We start from the raw sequence: 23952 nt of genomic DNA on the forward strand, positions 1-23952 counted from the left end.
AATGAAGCCACTTCCCGTGTTAGCCACTGGTCGTATCATACAGCCCATATTCCATTGCAGGTGATGGGCGAAAGTTCTTGTGGAGATCCGCTGAGCTTCCTCGTACTCGTGGAGTTATGAATTTGTGTCAGAAATTGCACTGAAATTGCAGTCGAGTGGACTTCTGTGCGTGTGTTGTGAGTGAATCGCAACGGCTCCCTTCCTTCAGCATCGTCAAAACGCAACATAGAGCATTATTACGCACTCGTTCCATGATTCATGATATTGCCTGGATTCTTTTTTAAAAAACAATCAATGTGTGTTCCCTATCTATCTACGTTGTGCATGGTTGCAGGTCGTTATTTATAAATCTTGATAATTTCAACACTTTTCTACTCGTATACTGAGTACGCGGTGACTTTAGCCGTTTAGGAAACGGAAAGCTCAGCCTCCAGGTTGGCCAGAAAGGTTCTCAGTGAATCTAACCGAAGTCTTGGCGAGTGTACAAAAGGTAAACCTATCATTTGTACTTCATAACGGAATTGTGCACAAAATGCGCACACACGCACGCGAGCGCACACACAAACACTGTACAAACACACACAAAAGTACAAGCACATGTGCACATACACACGCCCCCCCCCCCCCCCCACGGCCACACACACACACACTCCAATCCCCACCCCCTGTACCATGTGTACTGAGTCTGACAGACAGACACACAATCATGTTTATGGTTCCTTCGCCACCAGTTTCGGATATGGTGTCAACAACGAGTTGTAAAATATTGGTATTTTAGGACTCCCTGCCCTGAAGACGAGCACAGCGCCGTGGATCGAGCAGATCCGGCCGCGCCGGCCTAGCGTGCTTCACTTTCTGGCCGAGGCAAACATCGTCCGCGTGCGCGCATCCCGTGTCCTCTCCCGGGCTTTTACGACTCCCTGGTTCACACCCAGGCATAGACAAGGTATACGACGTAGGACCATTCACACGAACAACACGAAACGGACCGGACCAATAACGGTGGAACTTGGCAGACTCGCCGGCATGAATCACCTTATCATGCAGCCAGACTAAATCGCCAACGACAAATGAAGCACCACTGCAGTGAGCATCATACACTGACTTCTGGTGACGATGGACAGCAGCTAATTGAACACGAGCAAGAGAATGAGCCTGAGCTAACCGATCACGTACGAGCTGAACATAGGCAAATGGGGAGAGCTCGGGAGGATCAGGAGGAGGAAAGACCAGATCAACAGGCAGGCGAAGCTCAGCACCATACAACAAACGGGAAGGCGTAAAACCAGTACTACTGTGTACAGCAGCACGGTAGGCGAGAAGAACAAGCGGAAGGTGAATATCCCAATGGACATCTGTAGGGCCAACAAAAGCCTTCAGGTGATGGATTAACGTACGATTGAGGCGTTCAACAAGTCCATTGCCCTCGGGGTGGTAACTGGTTGTGCGGGATTTCCGGATGCCAAGGATGGTGCACAACGACTGGAACAACCGAGTTTCGAACTGAGAGCCTTGGTCAGAGTGGAGGCGACGTGGCGCTCCAAAGCGAGACACCCAACCATGAACAAATGCCAGAGCGACAGCCTCAGCAGTAATGGCAGACAAAGGAACGGCTTCAGCCCAGCGAGTGAAGTCGTCGACGATGACAAGGACATACCTGTTACCGGTTGGAGTCACAGGAAGCGGACCAACGATATCCAATGCGACAAACTCAAACGGAAAACCAGCAGCCATGGACTGCAACGGAGCACGGTGCACTGGATTCTTAGAAGCCAACTGAGCACAAGTCGGACAACTCTGCACATAAATCTGGACATCGGATGCCATACCCTGCCAAAAGAAACGTTGACGGGCCAGATGTAACGTTTTCTCAATGCCAAAGTGACCAGCACTGGGCAGAGAATGAACAGGCGCGAGCGCAGCAGACTGCAAAACGACAGGGACAATCAGAACAGGATGTTCGACATCAACATCATGAGCGAACGGGGGATCAAGATACAACACCTTATCGATAAGACGCAACTGAGAAACAGAAGACCAAAGGAATTTCTGAAGACGGCTGAAGGGACGGACATCCTCTTCAGGTGGACGGACAAATTTCCCACTGGCAGCATCGTACCAAGATAAAACCGCAGCGAGATCAGGATCAGCAGACTGGGCACTCAGAATATCCTGCGGCCGAAAACAATCAGGCGGCGGATCAGGAGAACTGACGAAAGTGGCTCCAGCAACTGGCACTTCAGCAGCAGCTGACAGCGGAACATCACGGGCAATAGGCGGCGGACTCGGCGGAGGCGACGGCACATCGGTCACCACGCGGGACATAGCATCGGCATTCCTGTGTCGAGAACCAGGGCGGTGCACAACAGCAAACTCGAATTCGGCCAAAGCCTCAATCCATCGAGCTTTGCGACCACGGGCTCCTTGGTTGCCCGCAACGCAGTTAACGCGGTATTGTCTGTCCTTGCAGTGAATTCGCGACCAAGCAGATAATGCCGGAAGTGGTTGGCGAAAAAGACAAGGGCCAGGGCTTCGCGGTCACTGGCGTCATAGTTACGCTCCGCTTTCGACATTATGCGCCCACCAAACGCAATGGGGCGTTCCACCTGGTCCTGTACCTGGCTCAGGACACCACCAATGGACACTTTCGAGGCATCTGTGTCCAGAAGGAAGGGACCGGCATCTGGTCCGAAGTCCGGGAATGCCATAACCGGAGCACTCGACAGCGCAGACTTCAGTGCTCGGAAGGAAGCGTCGCAAGCTTTCGACCAAACAAATTGCGCATTCTTGCCAGTGAGAGCCGTCAGCGGGGCAGACCGCTGCGCAAATCCACGGATGAATCGACGGTAATATCCTGCGAAACCAAGGAATGACCTGACCGCAGTGACAGACTTCGGCGTCTTCCACGCAAGTATCGCGGAAACCTTGTCCGGATCCGGGGCAATTCCGTCTGCCGACACGCGGTGCCCGAGGAACGCGACGTCCGACCGGAAAAAGGAACACTTTGCCAAGTTAAAACGCAGGCCTGCTGAACGCACACGCTCAAAGACTCGCGACAAAATCAACACCTGGCCAGACAATGTTTCACTCGCATTTAAAACATCGTCAAAGAAGACACGACAAAATGGCTGAGCTGCAGCATTACACAGCCCACGAAGAACAGCTTCCATAACTCGCTGGAAGGTGGCAGGACCATTCCTGCACCCCATCGGCAGCACTGTAAACTCATACAGGCCCAATGGTGTTGTAAACGCGGTCTTCGCTCGGTCGTCAGGATCCATCGCAATCTGCCAATACCCAGACGCGAGATCGAGCGACGAAAACCACTTACAACCAGACAGCAAATCAAGCATGTCATCCACCCGTGGAATCGGATAGGCGTCCGGCTTCGTGACACCGTTTAACTTACGATAGTCAACGCAAAGTCGTAAGGACCTTCTTAGGAACCAACACGATCGGAGACGCCCACGGACTGATAGACTCTTGGATGATACCCTTCTCTAGTAACTCATCCAATAACGTCTGCAGAGCAACGCGACGGTGATACGGAATGCGCCGAGCTGCTTGTTTAATAGGAGTATGTGTGCTTGTATCAATTTTATGCGGAAACATATCACAATAGCCATAGTCGTCTTCATGCAATATAAATAGGTAGTGATTATCAATAAGGAGTGTGGTGAGCATGCTTTTGGTTTTGGATGAGAGGTTTTGTTGTGATTTAACGTATTCATTAATGGTAGCCTTGCGCTGTTCTGTGAGTTCAGGTGTGTGATCAGTGGTGACGGATGAAACGGCGGCGTCATCTTCATCATCATCATCCATAATGAGAGGAGACAGTTCGGCAATATTGGTGTTTTTATGTATAATAATATTATGCTCAGCATGATTCTCAATTGTCATGACAATGTGTGCGTGATCGGGACCCACTGTTACAAGTGCAGGTGTCACCGACAACGTAGGAAACTTATCCACAAACGACTCTAGTGGATCAGCAACACAATCCAGAGTTTCCGAACAAGCATCCACATAGACACATGGTACTAGCACAACATGGCCAGCAGGCACAGACAGCTCATCGTCAAGGGCAACACGAGAAGAATACGACGAAACAGGTACATCGTCGGAGCATGCATCAGATTCAGAATGAGGAGTATGAGTATGACATGAGGAGGAAGTATTACGCGGAACAATACGATCATAGGGCGTACGTGACGGAGGACACCCGGAACCAGAAACATGGAACGGAACAGACACATCGCCAAACATCACAACACCACGAGCAATATCTAATACACCACCATGCTGCAACAAAAAATCGGAACCAAGAATCATGTCGCAGTGAATACCAGGAGAGACAACAACTGCGTGCTGGAAAGACAGATTTCCTAGCGACATACACAGATCCATGGATCCAACGACAGGAAGTTGTGCGCCATTGACTGCACACAACCGCGGAGCAGACTCTAGAGGAGGTCGCTCTGTCAAATTAGGCAACAATTTAGAATGTACTAACGACACACTTGAACCAGAATCAACAAGAGCAACAACAGGAGACGAAGACGAAGACGAAAGACAAACATCAACGTGCACAATAATGGGTGAGATCGCACCACATACCTCCTCGAGGGGCTCCACTCGGACGACTGACGGCGGCCCCGTGTCACCAGTCCAACCTAGTTTTTTGTGTGCGGGCAAGATGCAATGAAGTGGCCCTCTTCACCACATCCATGGCACACTCTACGCACAGGCCTTGTAGCAAAACTCTGGCCACGACCACGGCTAAGCGCACCAGCACCAGCACCACGAGCAACAAAACGTACATGGTCTTGCTGGGGTCGGGTGGGGCGATACAGACTCACGCTTTCCATTTTCGCCTCCAAAGCAGAGAGACGCGAATCAAAACTCGACAAAAGCGAAGCCAACTGGTCTCGCTCAGATTCCGATTTCAGTGGACCGACTGCTGCGTAGGTGTCACGACCATGAGCAGTGCGACGGGGCTTCACTTCCGGAGCAGCAGCAAATACGGGCTGTGCGTACTGGTGAGGTACGGTGCGGGCCTGCTCGCGAGCATAAATAGCACCTACCTCGATGGCCTTTTGGACCGCCGTGTCCAAATCAGTGGGCCGAGGTGACGCCAACGCCAAGCGCAAATCCTTCGATGCCTGGCCATCAATAAAAAGTTGCAAAAGCATTGAATCAAGCAGTGCACCTTGTTGTCCTTAGTCAGTTGGCCGGTTTCTCAAAAAGTGCTCGTTTCTGATTTCCTGTGTCGATTTGAGTCCAACATTTCGTGGGTGGTTGGACGTGTTGGAGATCGGCAGGGCAAACAATTTCGCGCTTGGGTGCCTTTTCTGCGTTGGGGCTGAAGGGAGTTACGGCGACTTGTTTGAATACGAAGACGAACACTGTGCAAATTAAGCGCATGCTCAAAACACGCATATGGGAATTCTGCGCAAGTGAAAAGGATGATGACGTCCGCCCACGACTAAATTTCAAACTTACTTGACTGGTTCGACAATTGTGTTTTTGTTTTCATCCAATTCCGATCGCATGGCCTCTCTAAGTTTCTTTGCCGATCTGTCCGACAACCTAGACAGGTAGATGGCAGATAAGAAGGTGCAAGTGTTTATGATTCCTGTTGTTAGTTGTCTTGTTCGACATGGCAGACGATTTGGGGCTGGAAACTGTTTCCTTGGCGAAAGCTTCAGGTGAAGGAGTGAAATGCATTTGTCACAACCCGAATTTTCCTGCTCATCAGCCTCTCAAGCGCTTGACGGAGACTACCTGGACTACCCTATGGAATGCAGCTGAGACGAAGAGAGATGACACTTGGATGTCGATCGGAAATCTTGATAGAGAAACTTGCGGCGAAGTTCTATACCGCAAAGCCTGTTTCAAGTGGTACACAAACAAAAAGACTTTGAAGAAGACAGCCGTTGCTGAGTCTGTCCGGCCCGTCGAGGCTGTTGGTGGCGACGAAGGCAGTGAAGGTGATGATGATGACAGTGATGACAGCGAGCCTGAGCAAAGAGATGTTGAGCCCCCCAAAAAGCGGACCCGTTCCAGTGGGAGCCAGACAGATTAAAATTTGTGCCTATTCTGCCAGCACCTGTCAAGAAGAAGAAGTGGGAAAAAGGAGCCACTGACCCAATGCATATCGTTCAGTGCGAGCAATAACATCGTCAATGCTGCAACAATTCGCAGTGACTCGCGGGTCTTGAGGGAGGTGTCTGGTGGAGATGCAATCGCCAGGGAAATCAAGTATCACCGCTCGTGCCTGGCCAACTACACTCACAAGAGGACACTCGAGGGCCTGACGAAGCCCACAGTGTCCACTACAGCACCGTCCCTGGGTCATACTGACAGCTTCGGTGCAGCATTTGCCCAGCTGACCATGTCTGTGCAGACACTTGTCCTATCTCAAAGTAAGGTAGACGTCGGTGCTTGTGTGAGCATGGCCAGCATGCGCCGGAAGTATGCCACCCTCCTGTCTTCCATTGGCGTCAACGACCCACCCAGGTGGCGTTTATTTGCTCTGAAACAGCTGCTAGTTGATTATTTCCAGGAACAGATCTTGTTCTTCAGCTGTCCAAGCCGACCAACTGCCGGGGAATTTGTGATTTCCTCTGCGCTCCCCAAGGCCTTGCTTCTATCCGTGTGTGCCAAGAGCCTTGTAGGACCTACAGAGGATAAAGACGGTCAGGAACTTGACATTGAGGATATGGCAGACCATAGTCGTGTTGGTGTGCAAGCCATTGCTGAGCTTGAGATGCGTCACACAGCACTCCATTTGCGCCACACCATCCAGCCACTGGAAACACGTGGCGCTGCCGTGCCGACTGCCGAGAGCCTCCAAGCTGAGGCAACTCCAATTCCTGGTGACCTCTACAAGTTCCTATGTCTTCTTATTACTGGTAAGCATCTACCCTAGCCACTCACTATAATCTTCTCATTGTGGATCTTAGTGTTTGACTTGTATGCCCTCCCCTTCCTCTGCTCCCCCCCCCCCCCCCACCCCCTGGCAGTAACTGCCTGGGACTTTTCCCAACTGCAGTGGTAGCATTTGATTGCACAGACATTGTGCTGTCCATGTCAGAAGATGTGCACATAACGTGCACATAGTGGACCGTAGAAATGTGAGAAAAACGAGCACACTCCGATTGTGCAGTGACGTATGTACAGTGTGTGTAGTCTGTGCACGTGTAATAATCGGACATACGTAGCAGAAAAGTGAATATGTAATACAAAAGTAGTTTTGCATGATGTTGGATATCAGGAAGTCAATATTGTGGAGGTCTTATTAACTCATTGTTATGGCTTGTGTGTTTCTAATGTTCACAGGGAAGGAACTTCCGGCTGAATTGCACAACCGGCAACATCTCAGAACACACTGTCGCGCCCAGTCTCTAGCACAGGATGTCATATTTTGTGCGTCCGCCGGTCGTGTGTGTCCAACTGCGTTCAACCAAGTGTAGCTGGCAGTCCCCAACAGAGCATTCCAGGTCAACCACTTCCATCGTGCTTTTCGACAGCGCGCCTCAGTATGTTCGCTGTGCACTTGTACCTGGTCATGTTCCATGCTATTTCTACTGTTTGCCTGTACAGGTTATGCCAGCATACTTACTAGTCCTACCGATACTGTCACTGCAAGTAACTAGGTTATAAGTCACCCGTGCACGACAACCTAGTATAGCAGTCACTGACTCCTCTCTCCACAGTGAATGGCTACACTGCATTGCCTAGACGCATCCCAAAGCCTCTCATTGTGTATTTTAAATATTATTTCTAATGCTCGGGTTTTCTCTTGTGACCCGCGACGCCAGGCATGAAGTCATGCTCCTTGCTATATACATGTATCTCGCGGCCGTAACTTGTTAACAGAGTGTTACTGACACTCAGTGCCAACTGCTGCAATTGCAGCTCAAATGCAAACACTGTATGTGTACGTGTTGCTGCGCATTGGTCTCTGCCTTGAGAATTCTTATCATTTTGGTGTATTTTTAATAACAGGCGTGGGCCATCCCGTGATTTCTTAGGTGCCGGTTTTAAACATTTGCTGTGTACTTTTTATAATCACCAAATGTTCCATGACTGAGGACACCTATGATATCAAGAACAGTGTACTAAGACACTTGCTTATCTGAGGTAGACAGGCTTGATTGTGTTATAACGAGATGATTGTTTGATGGCAGTAAGGCGGTTTCCAACTGTACTTCGTGATTTGCCGATTTGTCATGCCACACTGAGTGCTCGGGCATCATCACGGACTCATACTACCAAACTATAAAATCCTGGCATACATTATGGAACTTTGAATCTAGTAATGGAACTCTGCAATAGTATAAACTAATCACAGGAGTAACTTTCTACTGTACATACCTGATTGTGCTCTAGTGTGTAGCTAGCTTTGAACCAAAAATAGTATGATATTAATATTTTCAGGAACCTGAAGAGGTCTATACAGTCCACATCATCCTATCATCAAACATTCAATGTATCTGCGTGCCTGGTGTACTTTACAGTCACATAGGCAACTCGGAAAGTCGACAATACGACGTAAATTCTGCCAGTCTTTGAATGAGTCAGCGCCGTTACCATGGTTACATAATCTAAATTGTACAGGAAATTGGACACGCAGTATTCCACTCGCCGCTCCCTTATGCCCCAGCTCCGAGATGGCACCCTAGTGCCAAAACACTCCTAGAGACCCACTCTATCAGCTAGGATAGCGCTAGAAATGTTGGACTCAAATGTACACAGGACTTTTGAAAATTGAAAGTGCCCAAGCGACTACCTGGGTAGGCTCGACGAGCGAGCCGACGAAGTTCCGTGGCATACCCGTGCTGAGTTTCACTCGCCAGCTTCACTCGCTGGCGAAGACTGGCCTCGTGCATCAATGCTTGCTGGGGCGGCTCAAGACGGACATGCAGAGCCTCGACTGTGTCAGAAAAGTTCATGTCAGGCGTGTGAGTTAGAATTTCGGTGAACATCTCATGAGCTGTACCAACAAGGCGAGCAGGTAGTAGCCGTAGCTTTTGTTCGTCGTCGTACCCACTCAGCTCGCATGTGTGGACGAAATGCCTCATGTACGTGGTGAAATCATGGCCTGGCTGATTTCCGAATGTCTCAGGAAGCAAAACTGGCTTCGGCAGTGGACGTGCATGTGGTGTGTCTGTGTCCGGCAAGCGAAAACGATGGGACAACCCGTGTACCGGCGAACTCTCGCGCTCTTCAGTAATGTTCATGTCACAGCCAGCTTCCGCGAAGCTACGCTCTAACTAACTTTTCTTGTCTCTTGGACTTCGAATTCGCTGAACGGCCCATTGTGAAAAAAAATTGTTTTAGTATTTTTGAATTTTCGAAAAAAATTATCTGCAAAAATTTCCCGTGGACTCGATCGACGCCTCGATCAACTATCGATCTAAATCTATTACGTAGCCTATCGTGTGTAGCGGCAAACAACTAAATTTGGCAGAGACAATTCCAAATAGGCAACTACTCGTACTCTATGTACGGACACAGTGTAGCTAGACTATACTACCCAGCTAGCAGATATCCTAACAACAGACACTAGACAGCAGTCAGTATGCAATCATGCACAAAACACGGACACAGAAAATGTTCCGAAAATGTTTGGCCAGACAGGTTGGCGCCAATGCTTGACCTATGGACTGTAAACCATGGTAAACAATGCATGCAACAAGAAAACGACGAGCAGAAAGGAAAATATCGACGAAGAGATCGAGAGTGGATGAGGATATGGTTTCACTTGCGTGGGCCTTCGTGGTTCTTCATAGTCGGCGATCTCCGAAGGCGTACATACTCCGCCAGCGATGTAGTGGTGGACGTTTTCCGCTGCCACCAGTGTTAGCTGCTCCCGGCTAATGATGCCCCCTCACACCGGAACACAAGGGTATTATGATTGGATAATTAGAAGTATTCGATAAGAGTGTAAACAGAAGGAGAACAGGACAACGACAACTCAAGACAGACTAGAACAGAACTGGAGCATGCGCTCTTCTATGTGAGTGGCTCATTGCCAAGGGGAACGAGCGGGAAATACGAATAGTGAGTATTCAGGTCGTGGCATAAATACACCTATTACAGTAGATCACAAACGATTTGATATCGCACAAATTGATCTCAGCATCGTGCGTACGGTATTATATAATTCAGAAAATCCCAAAGTGTCTCTGTGTGGCCGTCCTATGCCACGAGAAACTCCAATCAGGCTCCTATGTCCTCTGCCTTCATGATTGAATGTCCACTTCGTTTGAACAACGAACACAACAATCGAGGACGGCTTTGCAATGAAAAATACAGCTATACTGGAGCTGAAAAAAAGAAGAAAAAAACGTGCTCAGGATGAGACTCGAGTACACGCATACTCTCCCAGCAGGTGAAACGCAAATTTTTGTGAAAAATGCGTGTCGCCGACTGACCAGTAATTTCGCCTGACGTGGCAGCCCGGGGAGTTGCTGGGAATGTATTCTTCCCTGATGCCATGGTGAATCTATCTTTGTCAATGTCAGGTGAGTGATGAGGTGCCTTGGCTCAGGTCAATTTGTGTTTATTTCATCTGGTTTGACACCAGAGGAAAGCAACAGCCTAATCAAAAAAGGCATGGTCCTGGGAAGGCTGCCACTCAGCTGTATAGAACATACTCGAGACACATCTAACAGGTATACATACACACAGGATTGAATGATTCCGGAACGCCAAAAACTGCATCCACTCGCCAGCTGGTGTTGGGGCTGCTGGGGTGGCAACATCCTCTGTAGAAGGTGATGTGCATCTCGACAATGCATATTGTACAGGTGGCAAAAGTAGGTTCCCTCACCGATTAGGCGATGGCCACCCCATTGGATGAGTTGAACCAGAGTGGTTTGTGCAGGGCGCATTCAAACGGCCATGCCATTCTCCAGGACCGGGGGATTCTTGTAGATCACACAATGGCACCTGGAGTCCACCACTCAAGAGGTTTTCAAGATGAAGCCGAGATGCTGCGATTCTCGAAGTGCCAACGTGGAACCATATACCAGATCTCTTCAAAACATTGGACTTACGAGCACGTCTGATGTGACGCAAGTAACTCATTAAATGTTTTCCAGGCTGATGAAGCAAAGGACAACTGCTCATTATGTTGATAGGACAAAACTTAGGCTCTTCAATAACATTCATAATACTCTAATGGTTATGCGAGTAAACTTCTGTACCTTTTCCTCAGGTGATATACAAGGAAGAGCAAACAAGAACAAATACAATGAATTATGTACAGCGATGAGGTGATAAAACCGGGTCAAAGTAGAATAGCTAAAAACAACGGTGATAAATGCATGACCAATATACATCATGCATATCCATAATTGCGCGCGATGTGAGCCTGGAAGCCCCGTTCATTAGTTCTGGAAGCGTGCCTGTCCGCCCCTGTGGTGAGCGAGTGGGTTAACAAGCTGCATGGATCGGCTGCCCATGTACGCGTTGTTGTGGAGAGAGAGTTGTCTGCATCGAGCTCTCCACAACCACGCAGCAGCAAACAGTCAGCCTACATTCTCGGTGATGCAGTACTGTTCCTACGCCCCGGGTGTCACCAGAAGCTGCTCCCGCCATTTGAGCCTGGCTGGAAAGTGGAGAAGAGTGTGTCACCATCAACCGTTGTGATCAGCCATGTCAATGACGCAGAGACAGTGGTCAACATTGACTGCTGAAGCTAGACTGAGCTCCTGTATTACCGAACACTGAGGATGTAAAGGGAGGGGTGACTTGAATTGCCTTACATTACTACTGATGTCCACAGCGCTTAGCCGAGTCCTGCCAAGAGTGACAGTAAGCCGTCACCCTGGAATTTGATGGCGGAGACATTGACTTGGTCCCACCCTATAATCTCCATGCCCCAGCTATCCGTCGATGCCCAGTGCGATATTGTTCCTGATTAGTGGCGTCTAGAGGGAGAGGTGTAATAGGTTGGCCAAGTAACTGTCAATGCCATCTCATCTCTCTCTCTCTCTCTCTTTCTCTCTCTCGCTCTCTCTCTCTCTCTCTCTCTCTCTCTCTCTCTCTCTCTCTCTCTTTCCCTCTCTCTATTCCTTTTTTGATAACACACATATTTGCGGTTGATCACTACGTGTCAATTCTTCTTGAGCTTTGTATTATTAATTCGCACTGTGTTCGTGACAGTATTCCATTTTCCGGTACTATTGTGCGTGCACACGATGACGTAGGTCGCCATTTTGTACGTGTCATCTTGGTGCGCAAGCCTTTATCCTTCTTCTCTAGCTCTTTTAGTTTTAGTCCTTTTTGTGCAAAAGCAAGTAACTTGTCCAATGTCGAGTGGGCTGTGAGTGTTGCATGTTGGCCAGTGTAGACGGGGTATTTCACAACAACCACCAACCAGCATTGGCCTCACTTGTTCCTGCTCATTACAAGTCAGCTATGGTTCCTCATTAACCAGCTGCTGTCCATAGCTTGGTATTTCACTTCTCAACTATTGTAAGTGTATTGTGGGGATTCCCGAGTTGGTTGCAGGCAGCAGTGTGGCGTTGCTTTCAAGCTTGTTGAACATTTGCATTACAATACAAGTTACTCAAAGCAGCATACTGTCTCCCAAAAAGGTCGTTATTGTCTGGGATAAGTTTGAGGGTGTGAGGTATAGGGTAAGAATTTACAAATAGCCTCAAAAATACGCCCAACCCTCTGCTGCCACTGAGAGCCAATTCATAATCTCAGAACATATGCTTTCAATGAACAAAAAAAAACGTCGCATCGATGCCATTAACCAGTTTTCTCCCCATGTGGGTTGGTAGATTGTTTTTGTTCAGGACAAGAAAGTACGCCACTTAAAAGTGAACCAACCAAGTTTGGCTGGGACTTCTTTGTGCAGATTTACACAAACCACCATTACTGTACGGGTTACGCACAAGGACATGACTGATTGAGCTGTCCAACTATCTTACCCACCACTGGAAAGTGTAACATTTTGCAGGTGTATAACATACCAAAGATCTCCAATCTAGTAGTCGGTTGCTTTACAGAACCACAATGGTGTTCAGTGCAATTTCACATGAAACACATACACCAAATCTCATTGAGACATTGGACTTATAAGTACTTTTGAGGTGACGCAAGGAACTCAATAGTGTTGTCTAGGCTGTTGAACGAAGTAACGGTGAGGCATCCTGCAGCTTCATAACTCGAAGAGAATTGGTGAGCACACATGCTCATTCCCTGGGCACTGCAAATTCACAACACATTTCATTTCAAAAAATCATTTTCAACGTTTCGGCAAATTGCCATCATCAGGACGCAATATGAAGTGGAAGTCTGCCCAGGAGCAGTTATATACACTAATTGTGTGTTCTTAGGTGTTGATAATATTTCTATAACTACACATGTTACCTCAGTACTAGGAATATGACATGTCTAAAACTAATGAAAGATCCCAAGTTTTCACTGACTAATATGCTGGGGATAGGTAACAAGTTAGCACAGCGCAGATGTCACCAGATAACTTGGAAAATATCAAAAAGTATTCTTTCTAGACCAAAGAGTGGTATATTTGATAACATTTAATTATTAAATGTTATCAAATATACCACTCTTTGGTCTAGAAAGAATACTTTTTGATATTACAATGAGAGTGAATAATCAACGGCTTGTCCACCAACTCTTTAACTTGGAAAATGTCTGAACAGGTTTCTCGCAAGAAATAGACGAATGTGACCATGTCAGTGTTTTCCCGGGTCATAATTCCTAGTACTGAGGTAACATGTGTTGTCATAGAAATATTATCAACACCTAAGAACACCAAATTTTTGTAAATAACTGCTCCTGGGCAGACTTCCACTTCATATTGAAGCTGCAGGATGCCTCACCGCTACTTCGTTCGTGGTTCTCCTCTTCCCAGAGCGAGGCACTGTGGCGCTATGTGCAATGGGCATGGAAGTTGCAAAGGAGCGATTGTCAGTTGTCATTTCTGCTACAATGCCGGAAGGGATTTGATTCCGCGATTTATAACCCAGTGCACCCAACAGCCAAGGTATTCCAGGCAAAAGCAAGTCTGCCAAAGAAGAAGACACCAGTACTGCCTTCGCCTTCTGCGCGACGCCATAGAACACAAGTGTGCAGAGAAGGACTTTCGCTTCAGACAGAGCACGCACTTTCGGGACAAGCTCTGGTCATTCTCTCGGGAGGACAACATAAGGATCCGTACCAAAAAGCGTTGCGTAGCCACAGAGGAGTGCATCGATATGAATGCAAGGCTAGCCCGGAAGCTTGGCACGCTTCATGCAGAAGCTGGCCAGCAAGAGCATGAAATTACGCAAGCCGCAATCACAAGCCCAGCTTGGTGCTCGGACAAGTAGTGCGGCGACATGTGATGGATCCAGTGCCCACCGGGCATTGGTTGTGGATGATTGTGTGCCGGAAAGCACCAGGCGGATTTTGGAGCTTTGTTCCTTCGACAGGCACGTTTACGGATCGTGAGCGTTCGGAGGTGATTACGTCTGTCGAGCGGATGGCCTACACGTTGCGCTGGCAGCAGGCCCAGCCTCAACAGGTGGAGGTTCCAGACAACGAGACTGCTTCTGACACAGTGGGCGACAGAAAACTCTGGAAGCTCAAGCAGCGTGGGTTTAAACAACCCCCGAAAATGTGTGACGATGAGGAAAGGAAGCTTGCGAATTTCAAGGACGATGTTCTTGCTGCCTACACCAAAACAAAAACTCTACCTGGAGAAGGCAGACGCATTGCTATCGGATAGCGCTATGTACAAAAAGGTTGACATAACAATAACCGAGTTCGAGTCTCGGGTGAAAGCTGTCGTTGGGGACAAATGCAAGAACATGGATTCCAAGCTGTTGAAGTCGATTCGCCCCAATAATACAAGATTCCCCGAGTTCTATGTTCTTCCAAAGGATCATAAGCAGAACCTACCCCTAGAGCCTCATCATTAATGCAAGAGAAGTAGCAAGGAAACCCAAGCGTCACTGCCGAGGTAATCCGTGTTGTGCGTTTTGAAGCTGCCATATAAGTCGGACGGGGTGCATCACAGCGTCAGCAAAGCTATCCGGAAGCACAAGTTACCAGTCCGGGTGGCTTACGAGCATGCCGGTAGCCTCAAACGTCAGCTCAGTCATTCAGCACAAAGTCCGCCCAGCTGCATTAAGGAGCCCAACATCAGAAAGACGAAGAGAAGAGGACGCCCAGTGGGACCGTGTCTGACTTGTAAGTTGGGTGGAGTAAAAATATGTTTGAGGAGGAATGTAATATACCGTCTGCAATGCAAGTTGTGCAGGGAAAAATACATCGGAGAGACGGGTCGCACACTGGAGACGAGACTGGAGGAACAGAATGGTGAAGCTCGTAGACACACTGTGGATAAGCCAGCGGGTGACCACAGGCGAGCTAAACATGCAGGGATCAACCTGAGTGTCAGGAACAGCATCTTCTGGGCAGTGTCGGTGATTGCAAGAGCCAGTGACAGGGCAAGCCGCAAATTGCGGGAGGCAGTGGAGATCAGAAACGAAGGCCCAGAGATCAACACCAGTGCTGGATGGTTATTACTCTAAAACAGTCACACCGCACCGGTTATCTAGGTGACAGTATTTTCGGGAGAATACTGACATGGTCACATTCGTCTATTGCTTGCGAGAAACCTGTTCAGACATTTCTCAAGTTATCTGGTGACATCTGTGCTGTGCTAACTTATTACCAACACCCAGCATATGAGTCAGTGAAAACTTGGGATCTTTCACTAGTTTTAGACATGTCATATTCCTAGCACTGAGGTAACATGTGTAGTCATAGAAATATTATCAACACCTAAGAACACCAAATTAGTGTATATAACTGCTCCTGGGCAGACTTCCACTTCATATTGCATCCTGATGATGGCAATTTGCCGAAACATTGATAATGATTCTTTGAAATGAAATGTGTTGTGAATTTGCAGTGCCCAGGGAATGAGCATGGGTGCTCGCCAATTTTCTTCTAGGCTGTTGAAGATCGTGAAAACTGTTGTTCTTCTTGGAAAACGTTTTCCAGTTGTGCATTTTATTTTTGTGCGTACAACTGATGAACACAAGACCTGGTACACATGCACAGGACTTTGTACACCCATACAATCCTTCTTTTCTGTTCATAGACTAACAAGGATGCACCTGGGATATCCTGACTTACATTATCCTTTGGATCCAGCGAATGTCCAGAATTAAGAAGATATTCTGCTACGGAAACATGTCCACCCAATGCTGCACAGTGTAATAGTGTGTGACGACGCTGAAAGTAGCATTGTCAATGAATGCAAACCAAGTAGATACAAACACACACAACAGAACAACAAGGACAATCAAGGCTTGTTTGCTGTACAAACACACATAACATACACAAATACACACATACACATACCGATTCCCACACACATAAATTAATACGCATATGCATGAAAACACACACGCATGCTCATGCACATACACACACACACACACACACACACACACACACGCACACACATACTACTACTACTACTACTACTAATGTAGCTTGGTTGCCACAAGGGCCACACCACTCCGAAAGGAGCCAGAGTCATTGTCAGGAGCAGAAACGGAGATGACGACTCAGGTCACTCTGTCGACGGAACTGACGGCTGTAGCGAGAACAGCGAACACCATACGACGCTCTATCAGACTTGGTTGCTCGATGGCCACGGTCGCACTTGTGACGTCTGAAACCAGGCACTGACTTGAACTGCCGATTGCATGTCACACACAAGAGAGAAGCTGGGACGTTGAGCGGAATAGGTGATGCCGGCGCGGACGCTTCCGATGGTTCCAGGGGCAAACAATGATGTACACGCAAGCCACCACGAGAGTGAAACCACCTCCTGCATGTACCACACTGCACAGCACCACGCTGTTCCTGGATGGGGAGACTTCGTTCTGCGGTACACTTGTGTCTTGCTTTGTCACCTGGCCGACGAAACGAACGGTGGCAGATAAGACAGTCCACCCGTTGAGATTGGTCATGGGAAGGACCGCCGAGGCTCGGCCCAACGGCAGACACCCGCCAGGCAGATCGATCCTGAGCAATCCCATACCAAGCTAGATGTTCAATGCCGATGTGCCGAAGATCAGCCGAAATCACATCCCTCCAGCGACGACGGGGACCACACGCAGGCCGAGGCGACGGTAGGAAGCCAAACAACAGCTGCTTGGGCACACGAACATCCGACATGCGGGCCACATGGCCAAGCCATTCAAGCCTCCGCTTCCGAAGCCGGGAGGACAATAGCGATGGATCACCCCACATCTCTCGGAGCTGCTCATTGGTGATGCGTTCCTCCCACTGTTGTGTTCGCGAAACACACAAGATGCTACGGATGCATTGGTGGTGGAAACTATCGAGGCGCCGGAGGTCACCCTGCAAAGGGCACCAGCACTCCGAAGCATACAGTAGCACTGTCATCACACAGGCGTTATACAATCGGCGCTTCACATGGAGTGAAAGATCACGATTAGCAAACACATCCTGGAGCGATCCAAAGGCACGCGAGGCGAGTGACAAACGCCTCGAAACGTCTCCTGCAGAACGCGCATCCGGAGTGATGACAGAACCCAGATAAACGAAGGAGGAAACATTTTCCACCACCTGTCCATGAAGCGGAATGCCAGCAGTGTCAACTGAAGTAACACCAACACCAGCCACCATAAACTTGGTCTTGGGTATACTCACAGTGAGGCCAAATTCAGCAGAAACATCCTGGAACGCCGTCAAGGCCAACACAGCATGCTCCCGCGAACCAACTACAAAGTTTGCATCGTCCGCATACTCAACATCAACAACAGCGGTCTGCTGATAGGTACGGGTTCGTCGTGCTGGGTTGAATAACTGGCCATCCAAGCGATAGTGAAATTGGATGCCAATGTCTGGGTCACGATCAGCGAGAACAGACCGCCAACGTTCAACCACCAGAGCCAGATAGAGGTTAAAGAGGATTGGGGCCATTACACACCCCTGCCTCAGGCCGTTCTCCACACGAATTTCATCCGTGACACCTCCAGGCACACGCACCTCCGCCACCATGCCATCATGAAATGACTCAATGACCTTGAGGAGAGTCGGAGGAATACCAAGGACAGAAAGAGCACGATACAGTGCAGCCCTAGGCACAGAATCATATGCCTTTCTCAAGTCTACGAAGATACAAAATATTTTTGTACGATGCTCGTATGCCTTTTCCACCAGTTGCCGGACAGTAAACACCGCATCAGCACAGCCACGGTTGGGTCGAAATCCGCACTGAGACTCCGGGAGGAGATGCTCGGCCCTAGATTGAAGGCGGTTCTGTATCAAGCGACCAGCCATCTTGCCCACCACCTCCAAAAGAGAGATCCCACGCCAATTGTCACAGAGCGATAGATCTCCACGCTTTGGGATTGGCACCAGCTGGGCATTCCGCCACTCCTGAGGAACACCACCTGTGGACCAGACAGTCAAAAGCAAGGCCAGCAAACATTCATGCAGCTCACTGGAGCCATACTTCACAAGTTCGGGCAGGATCCCCGATGCGCCAGCTGCCTTGCCATTAGCCATTGCACGTATAGCTCGACCAACTTCCTCAGGAGATGGAGGGATGGCGAGCTCCTCGTCGATGGGCCTGACCTCCAGCGTACCGAAAACGTCCAAGTCATAGAGGCTCCTGATATTAAGGACGTTTGAAAAGTGTTCATACCACCTGGACGAGATGGCCTCCAACGACGTGCATACAATGCCATCGGTGTCCTGGATGGATTGCACCTTCATGGGTGTGATGCCCCCAAAGCATCGCTGAATCGCCCGAATGGCAGCCCAGGCACTCTTGGTATTAAACCGCTCAGCCTCCACGATGTCAGCTTGTTTACTGAGCCAGCTCTCCTTTGCGGAACGAACAGCCGCACGGGCCTCACCACGGGCCTCCCTGTAGGCAACCAAATCCGCCCGGGAACCAGAGTGACATTTCCGATACAAATCATTCCGGGCCTTCAGAATGGGCTCCAATGTGGCCGCACTCTGGACAAACCAGTCAGGACTGCTACGCCTCTCATGCCCGATTGCAGCCTTAGCTGATGACATTATAGCCTTCTTAATACAGGACCACTGCTCCTCGATGAGTCCGCCAGCATCAAAGTTCTCCAAGCGACCAGACAAACAGTGGCCATACTCCGCTCGGGTGCACTCGACTAACTCCCGCCTCTCGTCAGTCATACCTGGCACAGTCAGCAGCTCCTGAACCGCAAACCGCCGGTTCCTGCGCTTTTGATTCTGATTTCGGCCGGGCACAATCCTCCCCGGCAGGCAATACGTCATACACAAGAGATTGTGGTCAGTACTGCACTCTGCACCGCGAATCACATGGGTGTCCACAACATACTGCATTTGACTTACACGGACAAGTACATAATCAATACAATGCCAACGTTGGGATCTCGGGTGCCGCCACGTAGCCAGATGTATCATCCTCTTCCGGAAATGGGTGTTGCAGATGGTCAGGTTATTGCGTAACGAGAAATCCAACAACTCCATCCCAGCATCATTGCGCTCACCAATGCCAAAGCCTCCATGGACATCCCGCCACAAACCAGAAGACTGAGGCTCAACAGCAGAACCCACACGTGCATTGAAGTCCCCAAGGACGATCAAATGATCTGAGAGAGGAACAGCCATGACAGCCTGCTGCAAATCTGCATAGAATGCGTCCTTCACTGATCGACTGGCCCGGAACGTGGGTGCATAACAAACAACCAGATGTACCCACACAGAGGATCTCTCAGCAGAGCACTGCCGCTGGGTGCCAGTACACAGAGGAAACTTCAACTTACATGTCATAAGTCTGGACGAGACAGCACTCTGCTGCGAGCCTCCGCGCTCAAACGCCGCTCTGGCACGCCGCCTCAACAAGACGGCGACTCCTTCTCCACGAGTGAAATTCCCAGTCGGCAGAGGTCGACCCGACGATATAACCAACGCATCACCAACAGAGTACAACGCAGCGCCGAACCATTTCGTCTCCTGCAGTCCAATTGCCTCCAGACCCAAGCGCTCGGCCTCGCGGACTACAAAATTTATCTTTCTATCCTCGCTCACGCGCCCCCGACGAGCGGCAGTCTCGACAGAGCCGTCAGCATTGACAAGCGTTCGGACGTTCCACGTCGCAAAGCGGATATTCTTCGTCTTCGTCTCTCCGCTTCTGCCCCTGACACATGACTCGGGTCGCGTCGTAGCTAAAGAGATACACATCCGAGGGGTCGCCAACCCACTGCGAATGGCGGAGAGTGGACGACACAGCCGTGACAATATCAAAATAATATGTCCTGGCGACTGTGCCATGAACCCACTCCCCGATGAACCTGCCTAGTGCAGAACTAAGGACAACTCTGGAGGGCCCAGAGCTGCCCCGCTGGGCAAAGCCCATCTATGAAACGGTAAAGAAGACCAGATACGGAAGAGCTCAAAAAATTCAAACCGTCCTGCTCAAGAGCAAGACTCACACACACATACACACACACACACACACACACAAACACACACACAACTATGCATGCGCAAAACACACACACAAACACACACACACAAACAAACAAACACAGTTAGTGGGCAAAGGTAACAAAGGCAATGGCATAGAGATTTCTGGATCATTATCAATGAAGTTTTCTTTGGGAATTGATGAACAATTTCCTTGGAGACAAGAATGCAACTTTCAGTAGTATACTTTCATGCCTGATCATCAGGTGAAATACAGGCAGAATCCAATGAACAAGGCATGGCGCATGTTGTGTGTGAGTGTGCTACTCGGTTCAACCAGGTTCAACCAGGGTTGTATCAGGTGATTTTAAGGCCCTTGGTGTGCAAATTTTAGGAGATGAAGAATACTCGAATACTCGAATATTCGATCGGAGAAAATCAGAGTACTCGAACTCGGGATCTCAGTGCCAACTTTCACCCCTAATTTTTTCACATGCTCATAGAGACTGGGGCACTCTTCAACATAGAGCACTATTCAAGAGAGGGCTCTAATCGCGAAAGTACGGTAATCCTTCTTTTCTGCTCCTACACAAACAAGCATGCACCAGGGATATCCTGACTTACCGAATCTTTCGCTTCCAATGGATATCCAGCATTCAACAGCCATTCTAGTACGCCCACATGACCTCCGGATGCTGCAAAGTGGAGTGGTGTCCTACCAAACTGGAAGTGGCATCGTTAATGAATACAAACCATGCACACACAAACACACACAAACACATACATGCATACACATGCAGATTCATACACATGCACACATACACGCATGTGCGCGCGTGTGCATGCGCACACATGCACACAAGCGCGTGCACACACACACACACACACACACACACACACACATACATACACACACATATACATACACAAACACACACATATCTCATAAGTTCGCATTTTTTTCTAAACGTAAGGCATTTCGAAACGGGGGTGAGGGGGGGAGCGCCCTTTTCGAATAGAAAAATGACAGTTCGCACATTTTCTGGAAGTGTACAACACTGTGCTGTTCATGTGCTAGATCGCTTCAGATGACTGTGTTTACATGGTTTAGGTGTGGATCTACCTGTCTTTGCAGATCAGCTAACCCTTGCACTGTATGCATGCATGCAGGCTACTGAGAGGTGTCAAATGTCACACCAGCTTGATCAAACGGTGTACCTGGCCAGCTTTTTATACAGCAGTACAATGACATTGTACACTGTACATGCACAGCTGTTATGGAGGGGGAATTGGAGGAACTACATGTACGTTTATGTGTGTGTACATGACCATTGATGACTACACGTCATTGATTGTTCTTGTACTCAGTAATGAATAGTAATAGGTTGTTCATTTGACCACACGAGACCACACGACGCTTGCAGATCCCAGCACGAACAGTTCATCAGCCACACTCCACGAAAGCAAGTAGTAGTACTCCTGACAAGTCTTGTTTCGTTCCATAGAGATAATAACGGGGAACTCATCAGAGGAGAAGCAGTTGTTGAATGAAGGGGTTTAGCTGAAAAATGCTATTATTTTTATAGAAAAGATATTGGGAGACTGAAGTGTAAACACTCAACTAACTCACATATGTGACATATCAACACAAAAGGGAATAGTGCAGAATGGAGGTGTTCTGAACCCTACCAGACACAACTATCACAAGTGCTAAATCATTCACACTGAGAAGGAGAGGTACACAGGAATAGGTTGCGCTAGCTTACACGTCACAAATGGTACTGAGGTAGTGACAAAGATAGGTGAAAAGTAGACGCCAAGTGAAAGCCAACAAATCATCACGGACGTCTAACGTCACATCTGAATATATCTGAAGATGTTTTTCAGTAAAGAATGTAACTACTGGATGCACTACAGTACTTCACTAGCAAAACATTCATATCCATGTACATACCCAATGCTGTACACATGTACATACCATAGCATGAGGCATGGACACAGGTACAGTAGATCTACACAGAAAATGTGCAATAAGACCTTCAAATAGAGAGGGGGGGGGGGGGAGGTAGGGGGTAAAGTCTATTCGAAATGGGTTACGTTTGCAAAATTTAATAAAATGCGAACTTATGAGATGCTCCCTTAGTTAGTAAAGGCAACACCGGCACTGGCCTAGAGAGTTCCGCATCCTTATGGATGAAGAATTCATAGGGAATTGATGCCTTCTACAGTGAAACCTGTGACTAACAACCACCCCTTGGGGCCAGAGAAAGTGGTCTTTAGTGGCAGGTGGTCCTTAGTCACAGGTTTGCACCACCCAACCATGTATGAATGTGAGACCTTCCGTGCCTGGCGAAGTGGTCTTTAGTACCAGGCTGGTCGCTAGTCACGATGGTCTTTAGTACCAGGCTGGTGGCTAGTCACGGTGGTCTTTAGTTACAGGTTTTACTGTACTTAGCATCTGAGAAGGGTTGGTCTTCAATTAAGTTGGTTATGGGCTTTGAGCAGTATCAGCTCCAGTGCCGGTTCAGGCAGGTCAGCGAAACTGGGGGGAGGGGGGGGGGGCGTGGGGGGAGGGTGGGGGGGGTGGAGGCGGGTTACTTGGACCCGTTTCAAAAAAGAATTATTAACGAGAGAACTTGGAAGCTCAGGGCCATACACTATGCTTTTTTGCCTAGCTCATCATGCATGTTATTGGAACTGATGGAAATGTTTTTTCCATTGATTGGTTACATCATTGTTTTGCACAAACGATACAATCAGTTTGAATATGAGTTAGGCAAAAGTGATTGCAGAATTTATTGGGTTATATAAACTTTCTCTTTGCATTCGAGGGTAATACGACACCGTCTACCACCTTGCTGACCTAGGCAAAAAAGCATAGAGATGTTATGTATAGATGTTGTGTATAGAGATGTTATGTATTTTTTATATTTTTTTTTCAAGACATAACCAAGGATTCGAACCCGCATTATCGTCCGGTGTGCATTACCCCGATACACTTCGCTTACATACTCATTCTTCCAAGTTGCTTCACGTTATGATCTTGCATTTGAAAGCCCTATTTGAATATTGTGGCCAGCTGTCTTTGACCAAGGGCGTCACACACGGCACGACCACTACGACCATGGTCGTACCACTTTTCGTCCAGGATAGTCCGTCCAATTCATCGAAAAAAGCAATGAAAATAAAAGGATCTTCGGACTTGTACAAAACATCGCAACAAATTACTTTCATTGCAAGGAGGAGCATACAGACTTGATGCCTAGCACTAGCAGTTAGTTATTGCCCCAGACTCCAGGCGGCTATCCATTATGATAGGCGGTTGGAGTCACGGGTAGGACCAACCAGACGATGGATTCCTCACGAACGCATTCATTGACAACTTGACAGAAACAGAGCTGAGCTGGCGGCGATCACTGGGTCCAAAACTAACAATTTTCAAGATCTACCGTGTTG

General features: G+C 48.5%; 1 protein-coding gene and 1 long non-coding RNA gene across 2 annotated transcripts in view; both read right to left on the reverse strand.

The window, feature by feature from the left end:
* Window positions 1–4376: 4376 nt before the first annotated feature.
* On the reverse strand, window positions 4377–9090 carry LOC135827501 (uncharacterized). Its single transcript, XR_010555466.1, has 3 exons — window positions 8795–9090; window positions 4976–5218; window positions 4377–4634 (listed from the first exon to the last, which is right to left on the reverse strand). It is a non-coding gene; the product is annotated as an uncharacterized LOC135827501 (long non-coding RNA).
* Window positions 9091–15126: 6036 nt separating this feature from the next.
* The window catches only part of LOC135827053 (serine/threonine-protein phosphatase 6 regulatory ankyrin repeat subunit C-like), a 141440-nt gene continuing 132614 nt past the window's right edge, over window positions 15127–23952 (reverse strand). Inside the window, exons 6-8 of the mRNA XM_065339575.1 lie at window positions 21121–21219; window positions 16148–16275; window positions 15127–15154 (exon numbers count right to left, since the gene is read on the reverse strand). Coding sequence (XP_065195647.1) covers window positions 15127–15154; window positions 16148–16275; window positions 21121–21219 — 255 coding nt within the window. The remainder of the gene's footprint in view (window positions 15155–16147; window positions 16276–21120; window positions 21220–23952) is intronic.

This window comes from Sycon ciliatum, chromosome 11 (assembly GCF_964019385.1).
Source record: "Sycon ciliatum chromosome 11, ocSycCili1.1, whole genome shotgun sequence".
Classification (NCBI taxonomy): domain Eukaryota; kingdom Metazoa; phylum Porifera; class Calcarea; order Leucosolenida; family Sycettidae; genus Sycon; species Sycon ciliatum.